At 42.5% G+C, this 18138-nt stretch overlaps 2 protein-coding genes across 2 annotated transcripts; both read left to right on the top strand.

Moving 5' to 3' along the window:
- The first annotated feature begins 109 nt into the window (after positions 1-109).
- On the top strand, positions 110-11482 carry fam193b (family with sequence similarity 193 member B). The gene is made up of 10 exons (XM_070962937.1): positions 110-407; positions 1835-2113; positions 2762-2948; positions 5034-5252; positions 5400-5811; positions 5956-6139; positions 6273-6506; positions 8350-9418; positions 9517-9592; positions 9723-11482. Exons 1-10 carry the CDS (start codon positions 249-251, stop codon positions 9817-9819), a joined length of 2916 nt encoding a protein of 971 aa, XP_070819038.1. The 5' UTR covers positions 110-248; the 3' UTR covers positions 9820-11482.
- Positions 11483-11613: 131 nt separating this feature from the next.
- Positions 11614-17924, top strand: ddx41 (DEAD-box helicase 41). The gene is made up of 17 exons (XM_070962465.1): positions 11614-11769; positions 12885-12980; positions 13417-13567; positions 13712-13786; positions 13888-13948; positions 14020-14156; positions 14271-14343; positions 14447-14600; positions 14900-15036; positions 15318-15480; positions 16120-16251; positions 16362-16433; positions 16533-16629; positions 16876-17025; positions 17215-17286; positions 17440-17550; positions 17671-17924. The coding sequence occupies exons 1-17, from the start codon at positions 11743-11745 to the stop codon at positions 17805-17807; spliced, it is 1845 nt and encodes a 614-aa protein (XP_070818566.1). The 5' UTR covers positions 11614-11742; the 3' UTR covers positions 17808-17924.
- The last annotated feature ends 214 nt before the right edge of the window (positions 17925-18138 follow it).

Below are 18138 nucleotides of genomic sequence, written 5' to 3'. Positions count from 1 at the left end.
TGGCGCTGTCTAGCTTCACTGTCTGTATCAGGTTTCACTTGTATTCTCCGTAAGGGAGTGAAGCCTCTTTGCCAGCAGTATCTTTAACCTATGAACTCCTGAGTGTGCCAGTACTCCGCCATATTGACTGTTGTCTTGACTGGAGGAGATAGAGAACATTTTGAGGTCCGAGAAGAAACGAAAGTGTGCTCTGAAAATTATCGAAACTGGTGCAAACTTGGCCAAAGCGTACTATAAACACCGTTGTCATGGCAAGGAAGAAAAGCAAGCAACAAGGGGTCGCCCAGAAAGAGCTTGTGTCTGGACAGCAGAACGTACCGAAGAGCCCAGTCTCTCCCGGCGATGCAGCTGGCGGTGGCGGCGGAGATGCTGGGCTGGATAGGCTGGCCACTACCAGGGCGAACCAGGTAGGTTAGCTAGCAGCAAGCCAATCGCTGTTTTTAAAATAGGCTAGCTAGCCTCTGAGCTAGCACCTCTCTGGCAATCCAAGCATCCTCCATTGTGCTTTTATTTTTTGTAGCCAGATCCTGCAGAGGTGCAAAGTTATATGCATCCGCTGTGTGGTTGAAAGCTATTTTAATCTTGATGTTGTAGAAGTGGACGTAGAGCTCTCACGTCGTTTGATGTGTAATTAAATAAATTATACGCTCAACTTAGCGAGCAGAACAGGCGGCTTTGAGGCAGGGTGGCTAGCATTGCAGCCCATCTCCTCTGCCGGACAGGTGACATTGTGCCTCAGACAGGTCGTCCCATTTCCAGCGTTTACAACTCTTCATCCGCCCCGCTAACCTTAGCTAGAAGGCTAGCCGGGCTGCCATCTCCAGCTAGCGTGCTGCAAACGTGCTTACTGCCTACACTTGAACCCATCCACAGGAACCACTTAGCCAGCGGTGGCTAGCCAGCTACTAGCTAATTAGCTGGTTAGCTGAAAGAGATAACGGATTTATAATTAGGGTAGCTAAATCTCAGACATGGTTTGAGTTGTTTATTTGAGTCTACCTATGCTATTTCTCTTCATCACTGTATCACACTCTTCCATCGTGGTGTGACAGGAGCTAGCGTTTGTGGTAAAAAGTTTCAGTGCATGTAGGTATCAGCCAGTGGTGCCTAGCTAAATCGGAGTCAGTAACGTTGTCTAAGTTGAAGGTATCTGCTGCACGGCTGGACCCCTGTCGCCTCTGCAGCTAGCTAACCTTACATCTGACCTCTGAGCTGCACTACCTGCACGACTGCTGCTCGCTTTGACTTATAACACTCTATACCACACGTGCAAGATGCCCGTCTAGACACGTCTCATAACTGGAACTTCAAAAATAAATGAAAAATGTTCAGTTTTTTTGCAGAATTGTCCTAAGTAACAGTGAATAACCTGTTTAGCTCTAAAACATGATATTTATTGCTCTATCAAATGGATTATGCCATACTCAGAAACACCTATCTCTCTATCTAAGCCAGTCTTTTTGGCACATCAAAGTAAAATGAATATCATCTCACTGCCCTGCAATAAAACCACCTTTGTGAACACTGTAGTGTCCAATTTTGGTGAGACTGTTTTAGAGAGGTGTTCCGTCTTATTAACAAGGGGAAGTTTTGCGTCACATTTGTACTAGACTGCATTCACTTTAGCTAGGTGTACCTAATAAATCAGCAACCTAGGTTATGCACACACATAAAATTATAAGTACTGAAGTCATCTGTTTGTTTGATTGATCTGACCTGGCCCTTTTCTGTTGCTTTTTTTTTTTTCCTTTAACAAAATTGTGCCACTGATCACAATTTGACTGGTAATCACAGGCCTATACTTGACCTCTTTATCCTCTCTTTTTCTACCTAGCCTATGCACACCTGCTGCCTCCTGTGCCACCGTGAATTTAAGGACTGGGGAGCGAGCTCCGTAAACGGACTCCCTGGGGGCCATGGGACCAAGCTGGCTGATGCCGTGCCTGCACTCTCCCAGGCCTTATTGCGGGAGGCGCCGGGTCGTAAGCTTGCTGATGCGGTGCCCTCGCTGTCTCAGTCCCTGCTGGGAGAGGTGCCTCTGTGGATCTGTCAGAGCTGCTGCAAGAGTGTGGAAGAGGAGGAGAGGCGGAGCACCCAGGAACAGCCAACGCCGGTAAATAAAAGGGGACTGATTTAGGTCATATGTCTTGATCCCTTTCACAACTTCTTTTTACTGCTTTTTAGTTAAACTGTGTTCGCTTCATTTCACTGAGGTAATCTCATCTCTAGTCATCACACAGGGCGTTGCATTTGCATGAGCTTACTCATTACATAAATCTGTCTAAATGTCACCCTGGATTTAATAAGTTTGAATGTGTAGTCTACTGTTTGTCTCTTCAGAAGGAACTTTGTATTTGTGTCTCTGTGGCATGTGTGAGGCAGCCGCAATTACTTTTTCTTACTTTACACAGAGTGCAATTTTGAAGACTTATTGTATCATCATACTGAAGCTCGACTGCAGATGAAAATAGTGTTCAGACAAGATGTTTTGTTGATATTTGTCTAAAACTTGCAAACGTTAAAAAAGCAACCAAGGGTGGTTGCTGCTGAACAGTCCACTGCAGAGTTGCGGTGGGTTTGTTTGTTTTGTTTGCTTAAGACTGATTAATACATTTTAAGGTGTTTTTGCTTGTCTTGTCGCACATACTTTAATGTGTTACAGCTGATATTGGTTGTTACGTGGTGCCACTGGTGCCAAAAGCCTATGTAGACAGCCCTGTGATTAACCAAGTGGGTTTTGTTGTTTTCTTTTTTAATTCAGGTACCATTGTCACACTCTTCCTCCTGTAAGTCCCAGAGCTGTGGGAACGGTTACCCGGAGCAAAGTACTGTGGATTGGGACCCAAGTTCCTTCCTGTCAGCCCACAAACTGTCAGGTCTCTGGAACTCTGCCCACACCAACGGAGGGGAACACTGCAACCACAACACTTCTTCACACTCACAGCAAGGTCTGTCATCACAGGGCAAAAGACAGCTGCAGAAAACATTTGATGACAGTGAAAGCAGTCACTAAAATCATCACAAACCTAAATTGCAGGTTGTGTTGCAAGCTTCAGTTTCGTGTGACAAATTAGGGTTAGAATCACAGCTAAACTGGTTAGCTTACTTACTTAGCAATAAAGGTGTGATACATTTTTAGTCACTTTGTTGTGGTGTTAGTCTGCTACGTTTCAGAAGAACAAAGAGGTGTCTTGTAGAAACTTACAGTGCTCTGCTTTTTGAGTTTCCTTAGAGCTCAGCATTATGAAAAGTGGAATAATGTTTTAAGATAAGCTTGTTGTCAAAACGACAAAGTGCGCTCAGATGGTGCAGGTACATTTAAAAATAACACAATTTCCAATGAAGATGATTGACTGAATCAGAGAATATGGCTTTGGTCACCATTTTTTTTAATATCAAGAAAACCATGTGAATTGTTACAAAAATAGAGGTACTTGGGAGGCGCATGAGGTCAGATCCTTTGAATTTTTCCGAGTTCTCTAGGTAGAAATCAATCCACGGGCTGTAAGAGGCAACTGAGAGAGTCAGTGAACATCTGTTTTAATTTATATTACAATCTGTTAACATGTTGGCAATATGAAGAGATTAATACATGTAAATTGCTTCACATTATTACATATTATATACTTATGATGTACAACTAACATGCAAAATCACATTACACATTCAAAGTTTCCACGTAACATATGGACAGTGATATTAACATATCACTGTCTGTTACGAGTTTTATCACAAAGGATGCTCAGAAGATTTGCTCAAATTTGCACATATTTGAGCAAGGGTACAACATACTGTCACGATGACATTCAGAGAAGCAGCTGTACCCTTAGCCGTCAATTAATAATTGAAAATGGAATCAAATGCCTGACTTTGATGGTGGATAGAAACGGATGATCCAGTTAGGATTGTTGTCGTACAGAAAGAAAATTGTGGAATTGAAAGCTGAGTGTTCAGTTGCATCAAGCATTGTTTTGTAATCAGATCATAGAACGATAAATTGAAATCTAATCATGATGTATCTCAGCCCAGTGTTTTTCAACACATAGTGAGACATTACAGGTAACAGACAAAAACAACTTCAGTTAAAGTTTCAGTTATTTATCACTTTGTCCCTTGACTGCTCAGTGGTTTAATAGAACTGTGCTACAGAGTAACTCAGGTGTTCTACCTGGCATTAAGCTTTTCTAGCCATAACAGAGATACCAGAAAAATGTATCATAAGAGGAGAATTGAATGTGAAAGAGAGGCATGTTTGTTCTGGCAGCTGTTTATAAAATGGGAAGCACAGCATTTCAGACTGCTATGATCTTTGCTTTTGTCTGTTTTCTTCCTGGTTCTAAGCTCCCAACAAACCACTTTGTAGACATTACCTGGTGCGTAACTGTGGTAGTATTTCTAGTTTAGCAAATGCTCGAATGGACCATGTTGCAAAATGGCATTTAAAGTAGGGTAAGTGAAAGTAGTGCTCAGTGAGTGCAACTGTGCCCTTGCTGCATTGAGTTGCATTCATAATGGTATATTTGAATTTAGAGAGTTTGTGTGAGTTTGTGTGTTAAGTTGGATGGGAACTGAGCTACTTTACGTACTCCATTACATATCATAGCAAACATTTAAGTGGGCAGTCACAGTGACTTGTATCAACTTCTACTGGATAATTGCCAGTAAGAGATCAAGCCTTTTTTTATTACCACAGAAATGAGCGTGTTTAATAATTCAAATGTTGTAGGTATACTTTTTCATTTTATTTTGGATGCCAAAGAGGGACTTAATACTTCAGGGCTGAAGTGTCTTGTAATGCTGGTTTCTTTCTCAATGCAGTGAGACATTGGACAGTTAAACATGCCAGAACGCGCCTCCAAATAGCAGGAATTATTTTTACAAAACAAACTACAGTCCAAATAGTGAGTGGTGAATTAGACGTTATGATGTTTTTGTCACATGGACAGTAAGAATGTTTGTTAGTGGAAAGCATAACTCTGACATATTGTCGTAACAATTCCCTTTTTAAAATTCAACCTTTTTCCCCTCTCCAGGTGTACCAGCAGGGTCGGCTTGTCATGAGAAAAGAGGACTTCATGAAGCGCCTGGGAAATCTGCTAAAACGTCGGGCGCCAAAGTCTGCCCCTACAGTCACCCGTCGTCCCAGAATTCCAGTGGATCATCTGCTGGGAACCCCCTGTCTACCTCAGCGGACCTTTGTAAGACCACTCCCAAGCACTTCAAGACCATGTGCCGTCGACCAACGCCACCAGGTAATATTTCCTTTCACTCCTATGGTTCAGTAGCAGTTTATACAATCTAATCTAAACTTTGTTAATCTACAGGAAAGTGGACTAATATCAGCCGATTCAGTGTTTTTGAACTATTGGTCATTTTTATTCACGTTTTTCATTGTCCAGGTGAAGCCTTCCACCCCAGTGACCACCATCAACACACAGACTTGTCGGTACCCCCCAACAGTCCCACTGGCCTGTCTTCCCAGCATTCCTCACTCCTTCCCCCAAAGCCGAACTCTGGGCAGCACGGCCATGTAACCTCCTCGTCTGGCTCTGGGGTGGCAGCCCACACTCCCTTCTCCCCACTGGTACCAAACCTCCACGGCCCTACAACCAAACTCAACTCTCCCGGTCCAGATAGCCCAACGTCTGTCCATAAGCCCAGCCCGTGCAAAAACTCCCACATTCCTGCCGTGAACACGCAACACAGCAAACTGGGCACGTCTATCATGGGCTGTAACCACCCCTGTAATGGACACAGTGCAGGAACGGTGGCCACTTCAAATGTAGGCCATCTGACTGCTGGGGCCTGCAGGTTAGCGTCACCATCTCACTGTTGTTTTTGTTGAATATGGGAATTAAGAAATCACTTTCTTGGCTGCATTGGTTGAAAATGCAACTGCCTTCTGATGGTTAATGTCATGTTTTTATTGTTTCATTCATTTATTTATGTTTGTAGGGACCAAGCATGTAAGGGGCACAAAATGACTAATGGGACATTGTGTCATCCTTCGTCTGAGCTGGAGGAAGGGGAGGATGAAGACAGCAGCTCTGAGAGGAGCTCTTGTGCCTCGTCTTCCACCAACCAGAAGGACGGGAAGTACTGCGACTGCTGCTACTGCGAGTTCTTTGGACACAATGCGGTACTTTGAAATATTGTGTTGCTATCTTCTTTTTAAGTAGTCGTTCAGAGATCCCTTTACCATCACATACTTGTTGAACATTTCTGAAACGTTGACACCATAAAAAGATATTGTAATGTATTTATGATCACAGCCTCCAGCTGCACCAACAAGCCGTAACTACGCAGAGATTCGTGAGAAGCTCCGCTCACGTCTGACCCGCCGTAAAGAGGAGCTGCCTCAGCGTCAAGACTCAGAACTGACAGTGGCCGGTGCCATTGACAACCGAGATGTAGACGAGCTGCTAGACTTCATAAACAGTTCTGAGCCCAAACCCGTCAACAGTGCCAAGGCTGCCAAAAGGGCGCGACACAAACAAAAGAAGAAGGTGTGGTAACTTTAAAAAGAATGTGTTTGATTGTTCCCTTTTTATTTATTTCTTTTCTTTTAATTTGCTTATGTATTATGTGTCAGGCTGGGTATTGTTTTCAGAATGTTTTTTGATATGTCCATCTATCCATCTTCTATACCACCTATCCCTTTCAGGGTTGGGGGGGGGGGGGGGGGGGGGGGGCTGAGCCTGTCCCAGCTTCAACGGGCGAGAGGCGGGGTACACCCTGAACCGGTCGCCAGACGATTGCAGGGCAACCATTCACACTCATACCTAGGGGCAATTTAGAGTCACCAATCAACCTAATGAGCATGTTTTTGGTCTGTGGGAGGAAGCCGGAGTGCCCTGAGAGAACCCACGCATGCACGGGAAGAACATGCAAACTTGACATAGAAAGGCCCCGTCCGGGGATCGAACCAGCAACCTTCTTGCTGTGAGGCACGCGCACTACCTGCTTGCGCCACCGTGCCGCTTTTTGATATGTCACTTAGTAATATTAACATATATAACACAAGCACCTCTAAGAGAACTTTGCTGAAATAGACTAAAATTGGCAAACTTTAAATGTAAATATACAATCATTGCAATTTCAACATATTGGGTTTGCATTAGAATCAACTTAGTGCAGCTCTGACATGACGTTTGGGGAGTGAACAGTAAAGAGTGAGGCTGATGAAATGACAAACTAATGCTGGATTACATGAATGCATCATTTCCTGTGAGTCCCTCATGAATGGAATGACAGACTCCACCACTAATGAAGGCTACTTTATAAAGAGGTAATTGCATAATGTAAATTATTGAACCCGCAGACCATAATTGTTAAAACTGGGTTTGATGTCATGAAAATCTGAACAGCTATCACTTAAACCAGCATCTGCCTACACTGTTCCCAGTGATTACGCACATGCTGTTTTTCCAGAACGTCAATACATTTGTGTTATTTTCATAGTCAACAGTTACATTATAATGTGGCTGTTATTACAAGCAAAGCTACTGATGATGACATAAGCTTTTTTTTTTTTCTGTTTTGAAAACAACTCAAAATACATTGTTCCAAATTGTTAAGAGAGTTTGAAAACATTCAACAGGTCATAACGAATAGCAGTTTAAATAACATTTACAGATCAAGCCAGATATGATCTCATCCTTTGATCTTGTCACTGTACGTACAGTTTCTGCCTGTATTTCATTTGAAGATGTCAGTATTGCTTCGCAGAGCTGCTGTTTTGAGGAATACTGCTGCTTCATTCTTCTTCATTTTGAGCATGCTCCCCTGGTCCTCAGTTGGGTCAAGGTCATGGGATGATGAGTAACCAAGCAGTCAGTGGTGTTTTTTGCATCATGGGATGGTTTGTGGCCTTGCATGAAAATAATTTTGTTACGGAAGGCATGATTAAAAAAATCTTAATTTTATACCATGGCAGGAAATGGTCAGTAGGGAACAGAGGTCATTTTAATACCTTCAGGGCCAAACCATCACTCTGCCACCTCCTTGCTGACGGTCGCAGCCTTGTTGGAGTAGCAGGGCCATTAACTAACCATGCAGAACTCCATCCGTCTGGACCATCCAGTGTAGCATGGCTTTCATCTGTGAACTGTCACTTGCATAATAATTTGGAGCACAGTGTAATTGAAGAATGCTTTAACAAGATTACAAATCCAACCAGACATTTGATGACAAACTGCAGTACTTTTGATACTTGTTGCTATAGATACACGTTGGTCAATATTCAGAAAGTATGAATGTTCAGCACACAGCCTGATTAATGTGTTATCTCAAATGTCACATTTTGTGTGTACCTGTTCACTCTCTCAAGCATGTATATTACTGTTTCAGGAAAAAGCTCAACAGGGCAACATGGGTGCTGCAGGCAGTGACCCCCACTCCAATCCATCAGAGCCTGTCGATGAGCCCCTCCCTGATGGCTCAGAAGCCAGTCGGTTGCTTGACTGGCCTCAGCTGGAACTTGAGCGCGTCAACAGTTTCCTCACCAGTCGACTGGAAGAGATTAAGAACACCATCAAAGACTCAATCCGGGCCTCATTTAGCATGTACGACCTCAATCTGGACGTCAATGACTTCCCAAAGAAGGCAGCCACGTTGGAGGGAAACCATTTACTGTCCCATCTCAATGGTTCCTCTGACCTGCAGCAGATAGACCTTGACCTGGCCCCTCTTTCACTGGGAACCTTTAAGAGCCACCTGGACCTGGTTAATGGATGGGAGGACACAACCACTGTGTCATCCCCTAATAACATCACCACGGGATCAGGGGTCCCTGCTGGGTCCAAGGACATCCAGCGGTTGCACACTACCCCCAGTCTCTCAAAACTCATCAGGGTTCGGTCCCCAGAAAGATGCACTTCCTCTGGATCTGATGGTTTGCCACAGGTGCCAGCCCAAGCTACAGCTAAATCGAAGGAGGACATCCCCGATCCCAAGAACACAACAGCTGGGAACGGTGGTGCAAAGTCAAAGAAGAATAAAAAGCAGCAGCAGCAGCAGCAGCAGAGACAGGAGCAACCTTTGTCAGAGCAAAATTCCATCAAACCAACCAAAGCTGCCTGCGGGAATGAAACACAGAAAACCAGTGAGTCTAAAGAAATGGCTTCTAATGGCTCAAAAGCTGGGAATAAACAGCCCCAGCACTGTGCGGAAAACCAGAGAAATGGGCCTAAGAAACCCGAGGAGGGCAGATCGTCCAAACATACAGCAAATGGAGCAAACGGTGCCCTCTCGAACACACAAAGGGGCAAAAGTGACACAGAAATGCGAGGTCGGTCTGAGCAGGAATCGGAAAGCAAAGCTCACCCCAACATTTCAGCAAATGGACAGCAACAGCAGCAACCCAAGGGAAAAAATAAGAAGAACAAGAACAAGGGGGAAAAATCCAGCAGTGCTATCGGTACAATAAACTATCTTTAACTCTATATGCAACGTTTGAATAGTTTCTTCTTTGTTATGTTTTTCGCTAATGTGTGAATCTTCATTGTTATTCCCTAGATGATGTATTTCTCCCTAAAGATGTGGATCCAACAGAAATGGATGAGATTGATCGGGAAGTGGAATACTTCAAAAGGTAGTCTGTCAGGATAAACTAAACTGTTGTGTTCATTGATAGAAATACTGAATAATTATATTGATTAACCACAGCACTAAACCTGGGCCTTATCCGTCTTCTCTTCTTCATCTCTCTTTGTTTTCTCCAGGTTTTGCCTTGATTCTGCAAAGCAAACTCGCCAGAAGGTAGCAGTGAATTGGTCCAACTTCAGCCTCAAAAAGGTTCCTTCCAATGCAGCTCAATAACTTGGATGAGTGCCAGAAAAAAAGAAACTCCATACCACAAACTCTTTCAGTAGAGCCCTATTTGGCCTGAGGCCTTCTCTCATTCCCTGTTTTCTTCTCTTCCTTACTAAGCCAAGGGACCTTGTTCAAACTCATACTCTCCATTCAGAAGACTGAAACGTAACGTGTGGCTGACAAGCCAGGGATCATTCTCAAGGCCAACTCTACCCTTTGCTATTATTGCAATGTTCACTAAATAACAGATGCAAAAATGGAAAAAAGTCTGTTGAATCCACTGCATCCATGTGCTTACGTATGTAGTATGTAAACAGTTACCTTACATGAAATAAATGTTTTTATCACAAATCTGAGACATTTTAACGTTGTTAAACTTATGAATTCCCATCAGTTCAATTTGGTGCTCATCACCCTTTTTACATTTTAGCATTGCTAGTTTCCTGCCCATGACCAGTCTCAGTAGACACCAGAGGCCATTTGTCTTAAACTACGAGTGTCAAAAAGGACAACGAGGTGACATTTTGACCTGATATTATGGAGAAACATTTGCACCCGCCACCTCTGCAGGGAGCAACAGTGGCAACAAATTGATTTTACTCAAGCAGACTGCAGCACATTCGGTGATTATGACACTTGGAACACTTAAGTTTGTGATCATCAAATAATTTAGCAATCAGTGACAGAAAACTGAAACAAACACTTGATGACATACCTGCTCCACTGTTGTTCTTTTTGTATGAGATCATATATCACTATCAATTACAGTGTATAACACTCGGCTCACAGACTGCATTTGAAAAGAAAAAAATTATAAATCAATTAAGTACCCAAGCAAATACTTTCCCATGCATGATGTGTAGAGCAGAAAACTAAATACTGTCCCCAGTCCTGTATTGGGCAAAGTTACATGTGTCTGTTGCTTCAGTGTCAATCCTACCTTGGTGTTAATCTTGAGCGATTATCTCTTTTATAGTGATATCCATCATACACTCTGCCATCTGTAGTAGAGAGTCCTTGACCATGGTTTTCTCACTCCTTAACTGTTATTTTATCTCCCATATCCCAGCAGTGACAGGTACACCAGTGTGCAATGTTCATTTTAACGTTGGAACCATCACACATTGTTTGACGCAGTTAATTTCAATGCGTGTACATACTGAGTGATTATTTTTGGCCCTTTTGAGCCTTTGTCATGCGTGTCTGGGGGTTGTGTGTGTGAGATATATTTTCAACCATACTACTCTTTTTTTCCCTGTACTGTGATACCTTGGTGTGGCACCTTGTACCTCTGAATCTTAAGTCCAAGTCTTGATAATCTTTTGATGAGAAATATCAGTGATACCTTTGAGACAAGGGCCTTGAGAGTTACACCAGTAACTTGTTTTAGTTGATGGCTTTCATTGAGATGGTAATTTCTTTCTTGAATATGTGCTGAGATTTTGTTTTCATATAACATCTCTGATGCTTTCCAGGTTATATTCAATTAGAGAAGATTATCTTAATGTTTCGAATGTAGATTTATACTATATCAATAACAGCCAAGTGTATGTTGGCTTGTTTCTTTTTTTTAAAATTCACTTTTGATACTGTGAAAAATCTTTCGTTCAGAAAGATTAAAAACAATACAGTTTTGAAAAAAAAAAATAAAGTGTGGTGTTTGCTTTCTACGTTTATCTTTTTTGTTTGGTTGCCATGAAATATCTTTTGCACGACCCCTGCTTCCCCGACACCACACTGAGCCGCTTTGAAATGTTTGCGCGCAGCCTCTGATAAGGTTTGACCCCTCTAGCGCTCCGTACAGTATCAAAGCTTCCTGCGTTGTGTAAACATGCTGAGTAGCTATATTTATTGAACTGTGTGCCGGGTATTTGGTCAATAATTCTTTGGTTGCTGTACATAGAGAACGTCACCGAATTCATAAATAAAATGGAGACCGAAAATCGACCTAAAAAGGTAAGTTAAGACTACTCTGTCGTATGTGATATGAAGAGGTTACACGAGGTAACGTTAGCTAAAGCTAGCTAGTTAGCCAAGCATTAGCGTACGTCTGACATACATTTTTCTATCATTTACGCTGTTAAAAACATTGGAACACGCTGCTGAATAACTTAAGTTTTTGAATAATATACCGTTTTAAAATAGATTTTATGAAAGTATGTGCATTGTGTTTAGTAAAGCTACACGATCAACTAGCAGTGCCGCAACGTCCACCGTTAATACGTAATTGTAACGTTCATAGTGACACAGAAGTCAGCTCAGGATATACAAACCTGCATTTGTATCAGTTAAGTAAACAGGGATGTACTTCTGTGAGTTTTCAGATCACAAATAACATCCTTAAGTTGAAAGCAGGGCTGCTGAACAGAGCTCCGTAACGCTTCACATTTTTATTTACTCTTCAAAGCTACTGTAGCTATTTTGAGGTTTTTCCAGCGATCAGCTATCGTTCAGTCATAAGCACTCAATGGAAGGAAGCCATTATCCCTCTTGCCTACATATTTAAACTGAGTACATGACGTTAACAGTTGATATCCGCTATAAAGTGTGTTTGTTCAAACATCTAGTATATCTGTGTCAAGATATCATTTCTATACCTGTAAATGTGTATCCATGTAGCACATTCCGGCACATACAGTCATATTCAATAAATACCACTGAAATGTAGGGGTGGGACAAAACATCAGTACAGGAATATATTGTATAATCTATATGTTATCGATACACTGGTGCCAAATATCGATATTTTACTGAAAACGCAGGTAGTCTGAATGGATTCTCTGCCAATTTGACTCCCCAGAGGTGGACATGGACACCTTGCAGTGTGTGTGTGTGTGTGTGTGTGTGTGTGTGTGTGTGTGTGTGTGTGTGTGTGTGTGTGTGTGTGTGTGTGTGTGTTAGTGTGTTAAAGAGGCATCAAAGACTCGTTGTACTTGTGTTTGGACCTGGTGTGTTTGTGTTTGAAGGCTATTCTGGTTGAATGTGGGGCTCAGTACTCTCTGTAGAGGAGAAAAACAAGGTAATACTGCTCAAGAGGTAACACTACTGATAATGGTAATGTGTTTGTACAGAGATCCCATGGGGAGGATGAGCAGTCTGGCTCAGAGGGATCGGAGGATGATGACTATGTTCCTTATGTTCCAGTCAAAATAAGAAAACAGCAAATGGTAAGTTATAGTCCACTGTCCTATTTGACACTTTCGAAATAAGATGTTCATTGTTAGAGCTAAAGCCCAAGAAAGCGGATCCAGGATGTTGGCCAGACGTGACTGTTCTGCATTGAATGCAGGTTTTTCGTCAGTGTCATTATGAAATTAAGTTTTGCTCCATTTTTCAGCCAAGGCAACCTGCAGACTCTGTTTTCAGCACCAAAGCAATCCCAGGCCTCATGTTACTTTACATATAAACAGTCCCACTAAGTTTCCACACAATGAGCTGTCTAGAATTTAAATTTTGGAACAAAATAGCATTCAGTATCAGGAGAATGGAAGTGTGATCTGCACATCTCTAATCGAATTTTGATTTTCTAAATGTGTAACAACAAAGCATCCAGTTTCCACATTTTCAAACTGAAAACATTTCTTTAACGTGTGTCCCTCACAGCTACAAAAGATGTTACGTCTGCGAGGAAAAGCAGTGGATGAGGAGCAGAAGGACAGTGGGGAGGAGCAGAGGGATGAGGACGAAGGTCTCGGTCCACGCTCCAATATCAGTCTCCTCGACCAGCATCAGCATCTCAAGGAAAAAGCAGAAGGTATCAGTTCAACCACGACCCACCCTGGACTGTGATTAACTTCTTTTCACACTACAACTCTCATACTGTTATCATAGTGCTCATTAAACATGAACCAAAATGGTTCTGTGATATCCCACCAACTTTATTCTTTTCTATCTACAGCCCGTAAGGAGTCCGCCAAGGAGAAGCAGCTGAAAGAGGAAGAGAAGATTCTTGAGAGTGTTGCAGAGGGCAGAGGTAAATGATAATGCTGTCAGGTTCCTTCAAATATCAGGTTTACTTTGCTGAAGTTATATATGTTAAAACAGATGTTAAACTAATTCTCTCTCCTCTGTCAGCTTTGATGTCTGTGAAGGAAATGGCCAAAGGCATCATATATGATGATCCCATAAAAACAAGGTACGTTCTTGATCAGTGACTTCTGCATGAGACGTTGTTTACTTTTATTTTAACCTGGGTGGTCTTTATAGCTGGAAGGCACCACGCTACATCCTGAATATGCCGGACACCCGACATGAGCGCGTCAGGAAGAAGTTTCACATCCTGGTCGATGGAGACGGCATCCCTCCTCCAATCAAAAGCTTCAGGGAGATGAAGTTTCCACCAGGTTACAGCATACGCTCTCACACACATGAAAAACAGATTGTCTGTCTGTACGAACTGTCTTAACTGGTCCAACGTGATTGATAACTGCCAACAAATTTGTTTATTGTTTTTGCAGCAATTCTAAAGGGTTTGAAAAAGAAGGGCATTGTGCATCCCACGCCGATTCAAATTCAAGGAATCCCTACAGTGTAAGTACGGTAAATGGACGTATACTGTACAAACAGATGGTAAAATATGAAGCGTATGTTAAGTGCATGTAAGCTGTGATAAAGTGACGGTGTTTGTCTGTAGTCTGTCAGGTCGAGACATGATTGGCATAGCCTTCACTGGCTCTGGAAAGACTTTGGTCTTCACTCTGCCCATCATCATGTTTTCCCTGGAGCAGGAGAAACGGCTGCCATTCTTTAAGAGAGAGGGACCATATGGACTCATCATCTGTCCCTCAGTAAGACATACAAGATTAACCTATTATATTGATGACACAGCTTTGAATACTGTCGAGAGGTTGCTTTGTAGCTACAAAAAATACAGTGTTGAGATGCTAGTAGCTAATTACATTTGCTCATACTGCAAATCCCTTCAAACTTTGAATCAGTTTTAAACTGTGTGTGACGGTGAAAGGCACAAATAATTATACAGCATTTCTTGCTGTTTGCACTTCAGACAGATGGCCTTTACTGCAAGCAGCCTCACTTTTTCTGCAAGTAAGCTCATCTGATTTTAATACCTCTCCCTTCTCTCCAGCGAGAGTTGGCGAGGCAGACTCACGGAATCATTGAGTACTACTGCAAGCTGCTGGAGGAGGAGGGAGCTCCTCAGCTACGCTCTGCCCTATGCATTGGAGGAATGTCTGTCAAGGAGCAGATGGAGGTAGTTAAGCAGTAAGTAAGAGTGAAGACTTCTATGAAAAACAATCTGTTTTTGTCTTTCATCCAGAATTTCAGTTTGAACTAGCGTCAAGTAAAAAAATGCATGATTCAGCTACATGAAATCATTCAGAGAGGAGCAAAATCAGCAAACATTTCAGACATAATGCATAGTGCAAAACATTTGACAGGACTGCCTCAGGACCTATGCGTGAATAATGTTTTTTAAAAATGCAAACAGGAGATGCTTTTTTGAGTTCTCTCCCATCTGAACCTGCATCCCCTCTTCACTATAGTGGCGTCCACATGATGGTCGCCACCCCTGGCAGACTGATGGATTTGCTGCAGAAGAAGATGGTGAGTCTGGACATCTGCCGCTACTTGGCTCTGGATGAGGCTGATAGGATGATCGACATGGGTTTTGAGGAAGACATCAGAACCATCTTCTCATATTTCAAGGTGAGGTCCTCCTCTGCAGCCGTCATCGCCAAATGACAGCCACATGTAGCCGGTGCAGTCCATTTTTCTATGTCCTGGTCATTAAAGCCCTTCGCCACACAACAAGTTTTACAAAGCCAGCCCAGCAAGCCTTAACTGGACAATATTTGTCTCAGACATCATTTGAAATAGGCTGCACACTAGATGAAACACTCAAGCATGAACCGATATTGCTTCTGTATCTGGTTGGACAGATTCACCCCTCACCAGGCTGTCATTGGATTCTTCCTTTGATTTTTCCTTTGACTCACTGAAAAGCTACGATGGTATTTTAGGAAACTTTTCTACTTGATTTGTCCTTAAAATCTGCTGCCCATTACATTTAGAGCAAAACTAGGCCATGCCTTTACAGAGTAATTCTTCATTATACAGTATATCTGTAACACTACTAGAAGCCTTTTTTCACAAAGCCAGCAGATTTCGTCATCATCTAAGCGCTCCACAGAGTCAGTGGTTAGTCCATCTTCCAGCTGCCATGCTCAATCAGCTGATTTTTTTTTTCACACTGAAGTCGTGTCAAGAAAACTGAGCGTGGAAAATGTAGTGCAGTAGTGTCGTGCAGGCATGAAAAGTCCTAGAATATGTCATTTGTTTTTCTAGGGACAAAGACAGACCCTGCTCTTCAGTGCTACAATGCCCAAGAAGATCCAGAACTTTGCTAAGAGTGCGCTGGTCAAACCCATCACTATCAACGTGGGCAGGGCCGGAGCTGCCAGCTTGGATGTCATCCAGGTATGTTCATTATTCACTGAAAGAAAGATTTTCTGTCTTAGCCTGGGAAATTCATTACACTCAATTTACAAGCATGTGAAGGAAGTAATAAATACCTTGTGTGTGTGCAGGAAGTGGAATACGTCAAAGAGGAAGCCAAGATGGTGTACCTGCTTGAGTGTCTCCAGAAAACACCACCTCCTGTCAGTACTTCTACATGTTACGACAAAAATGAATAATACTAAGAAAACACAACTCAGACATGTCAAATGTTACAAAATATTGTGTGCTCATATCAACAGGTGCTGATATTCGCTGAGAAGAAGGCTGACGTGGACGCCATCCATGAGTATCTGTTGCTGAAAGGAGTCGAGGCGGTGGCCATCCATGGAGGAAAAGGTATGCAGAACTCTACTAGCGCACTGTCCAGCCCAACATCAAGTTCAGCTCAGAGCACCTGTCGTTCAACACGGCCTCGCTCCTCAGCTTTCTTGTAGTTGCTCATCATCACCAGCAGATGGCACCCTGCTTGCACATTGCGCTGTTTCTGCCTCAGACTTTGCTCAACATTTCCAAGGTATAGACACTTCCCTCGTGAAGTCTTGCAAAAGGCTGTTTCTGTAATATTTGTTGATTGTTTTTCAGACCAAGAGGAAAGAACAAAAGCCATAGAGGCATTTAAAGAAGGAAAGAAAGATGTCTTAGTTGCCACAGACGTTGCCTCTAAGGGTCTGGATTTCCCAGCTATACAGCATGTAGTAAATTATGACATGCCTGAGGAGATAGAGAACTATGGTAAGAAGATGCAAATATATATCCTCTGTGTGTGTGTGTATGTGTTTATTATTATATACATGTACTCCCACACAGATACATATACAGAGTGTGTGCATGTGCGTGTGTGTATAAAATAAACACACATTATGTAATCATCAGTTCTCCCTAACTGGCCCAAGATGGGTTGTTGACACTGTCTTGTTTCAGTCCATAGAATTGGAAGAACAGGACGATCAGGCAAAACTGGTATTGCTACTACATTCATCAATAAAGGCTGTGGTAAGGAAAAATACCGATCAAGTCAAAAATCTGATTAAGTTCTGTATAGGAGTCGTGATTTTCTGAATATTTGTGATGTGTTTTCGTGCATTTAGTTGAAAGCAGGCGTTAAATGACAGTAAGTTAACAGTAAGCGTATGTGTTTCCCCATAGATGAGTCAGTACTGATGGATCTTAAAGCCCTGCTGGTTGAAGCCAAGCAGAAGGTTCCTCCAGTCCTCCAGGTGCTCCAAACAGGAGACGAGACCATGCTGGACATCGGAGGTGAGTCCTTCACACCATGTCTTTTTCTCAGCTTCTTCGTCACTTACTCTGCAATAACTTAGTGCTTCCTTTTTAAATGTTTGTGAACCATCTCTAACATCCCTGATTCTTTTTTCGCAGGAGAGAGGGGCTGTACATTTTGTGGTGGTCTGGGTCATCGTATTACAGACTGTCCGAAGTTGGAGGCCATGCAGACCAAGCAGGTCACCAACATTGGGCGGAAAGACTACCTGGCTCATAGTTCAATGGACTTCTGAGGGGATGGACTTTTTACCCGTTTTTCCCTAAATGTGTCACGTCTGTGTGTATAGACTTTGTAACATACACTTTTGATACTCTAATTGTAAATAAAACTGATCTATTTCTTGTGATCCGTCTTGTTCTTCCTGGCAAAGTGAAAAAATGTGGTACCGGTTTTGTATGGTGAGGAAGTTGCTAAAACAAGCAGAAAAATGCAAAGGGAAGTTTGACTAAAGAAAAAAAAACAACAGAAACACACAATGTGTGTCTTCTATTTCAACACTGAAGTTGCAAGTAATTTTAGCCCTGTGAGACGCACAGTAGTTGACTACAGAATGAAAGCTGCTG

The sequence above is a fragment of the Chaetodon trifascialis genome, chromosome 5, assembly GCF_039877785.1.
Source record: "Chaetodon trifascialis isolate fChaTrf1 chromosome 5, fChaTrf1.hap1, whole genome shotgun sequence".
NCBI lineage: Eukaryota > Metazoa > Chordata > Actinopteri > Chaetodontiformes > Chaetodontidae > Chaetodon > Chaetodon trifascialis.
Note: the sequence above shows the minus strand (reverse complement) of the source record. Positions and strands in the feature narration are given on the sequence as shown.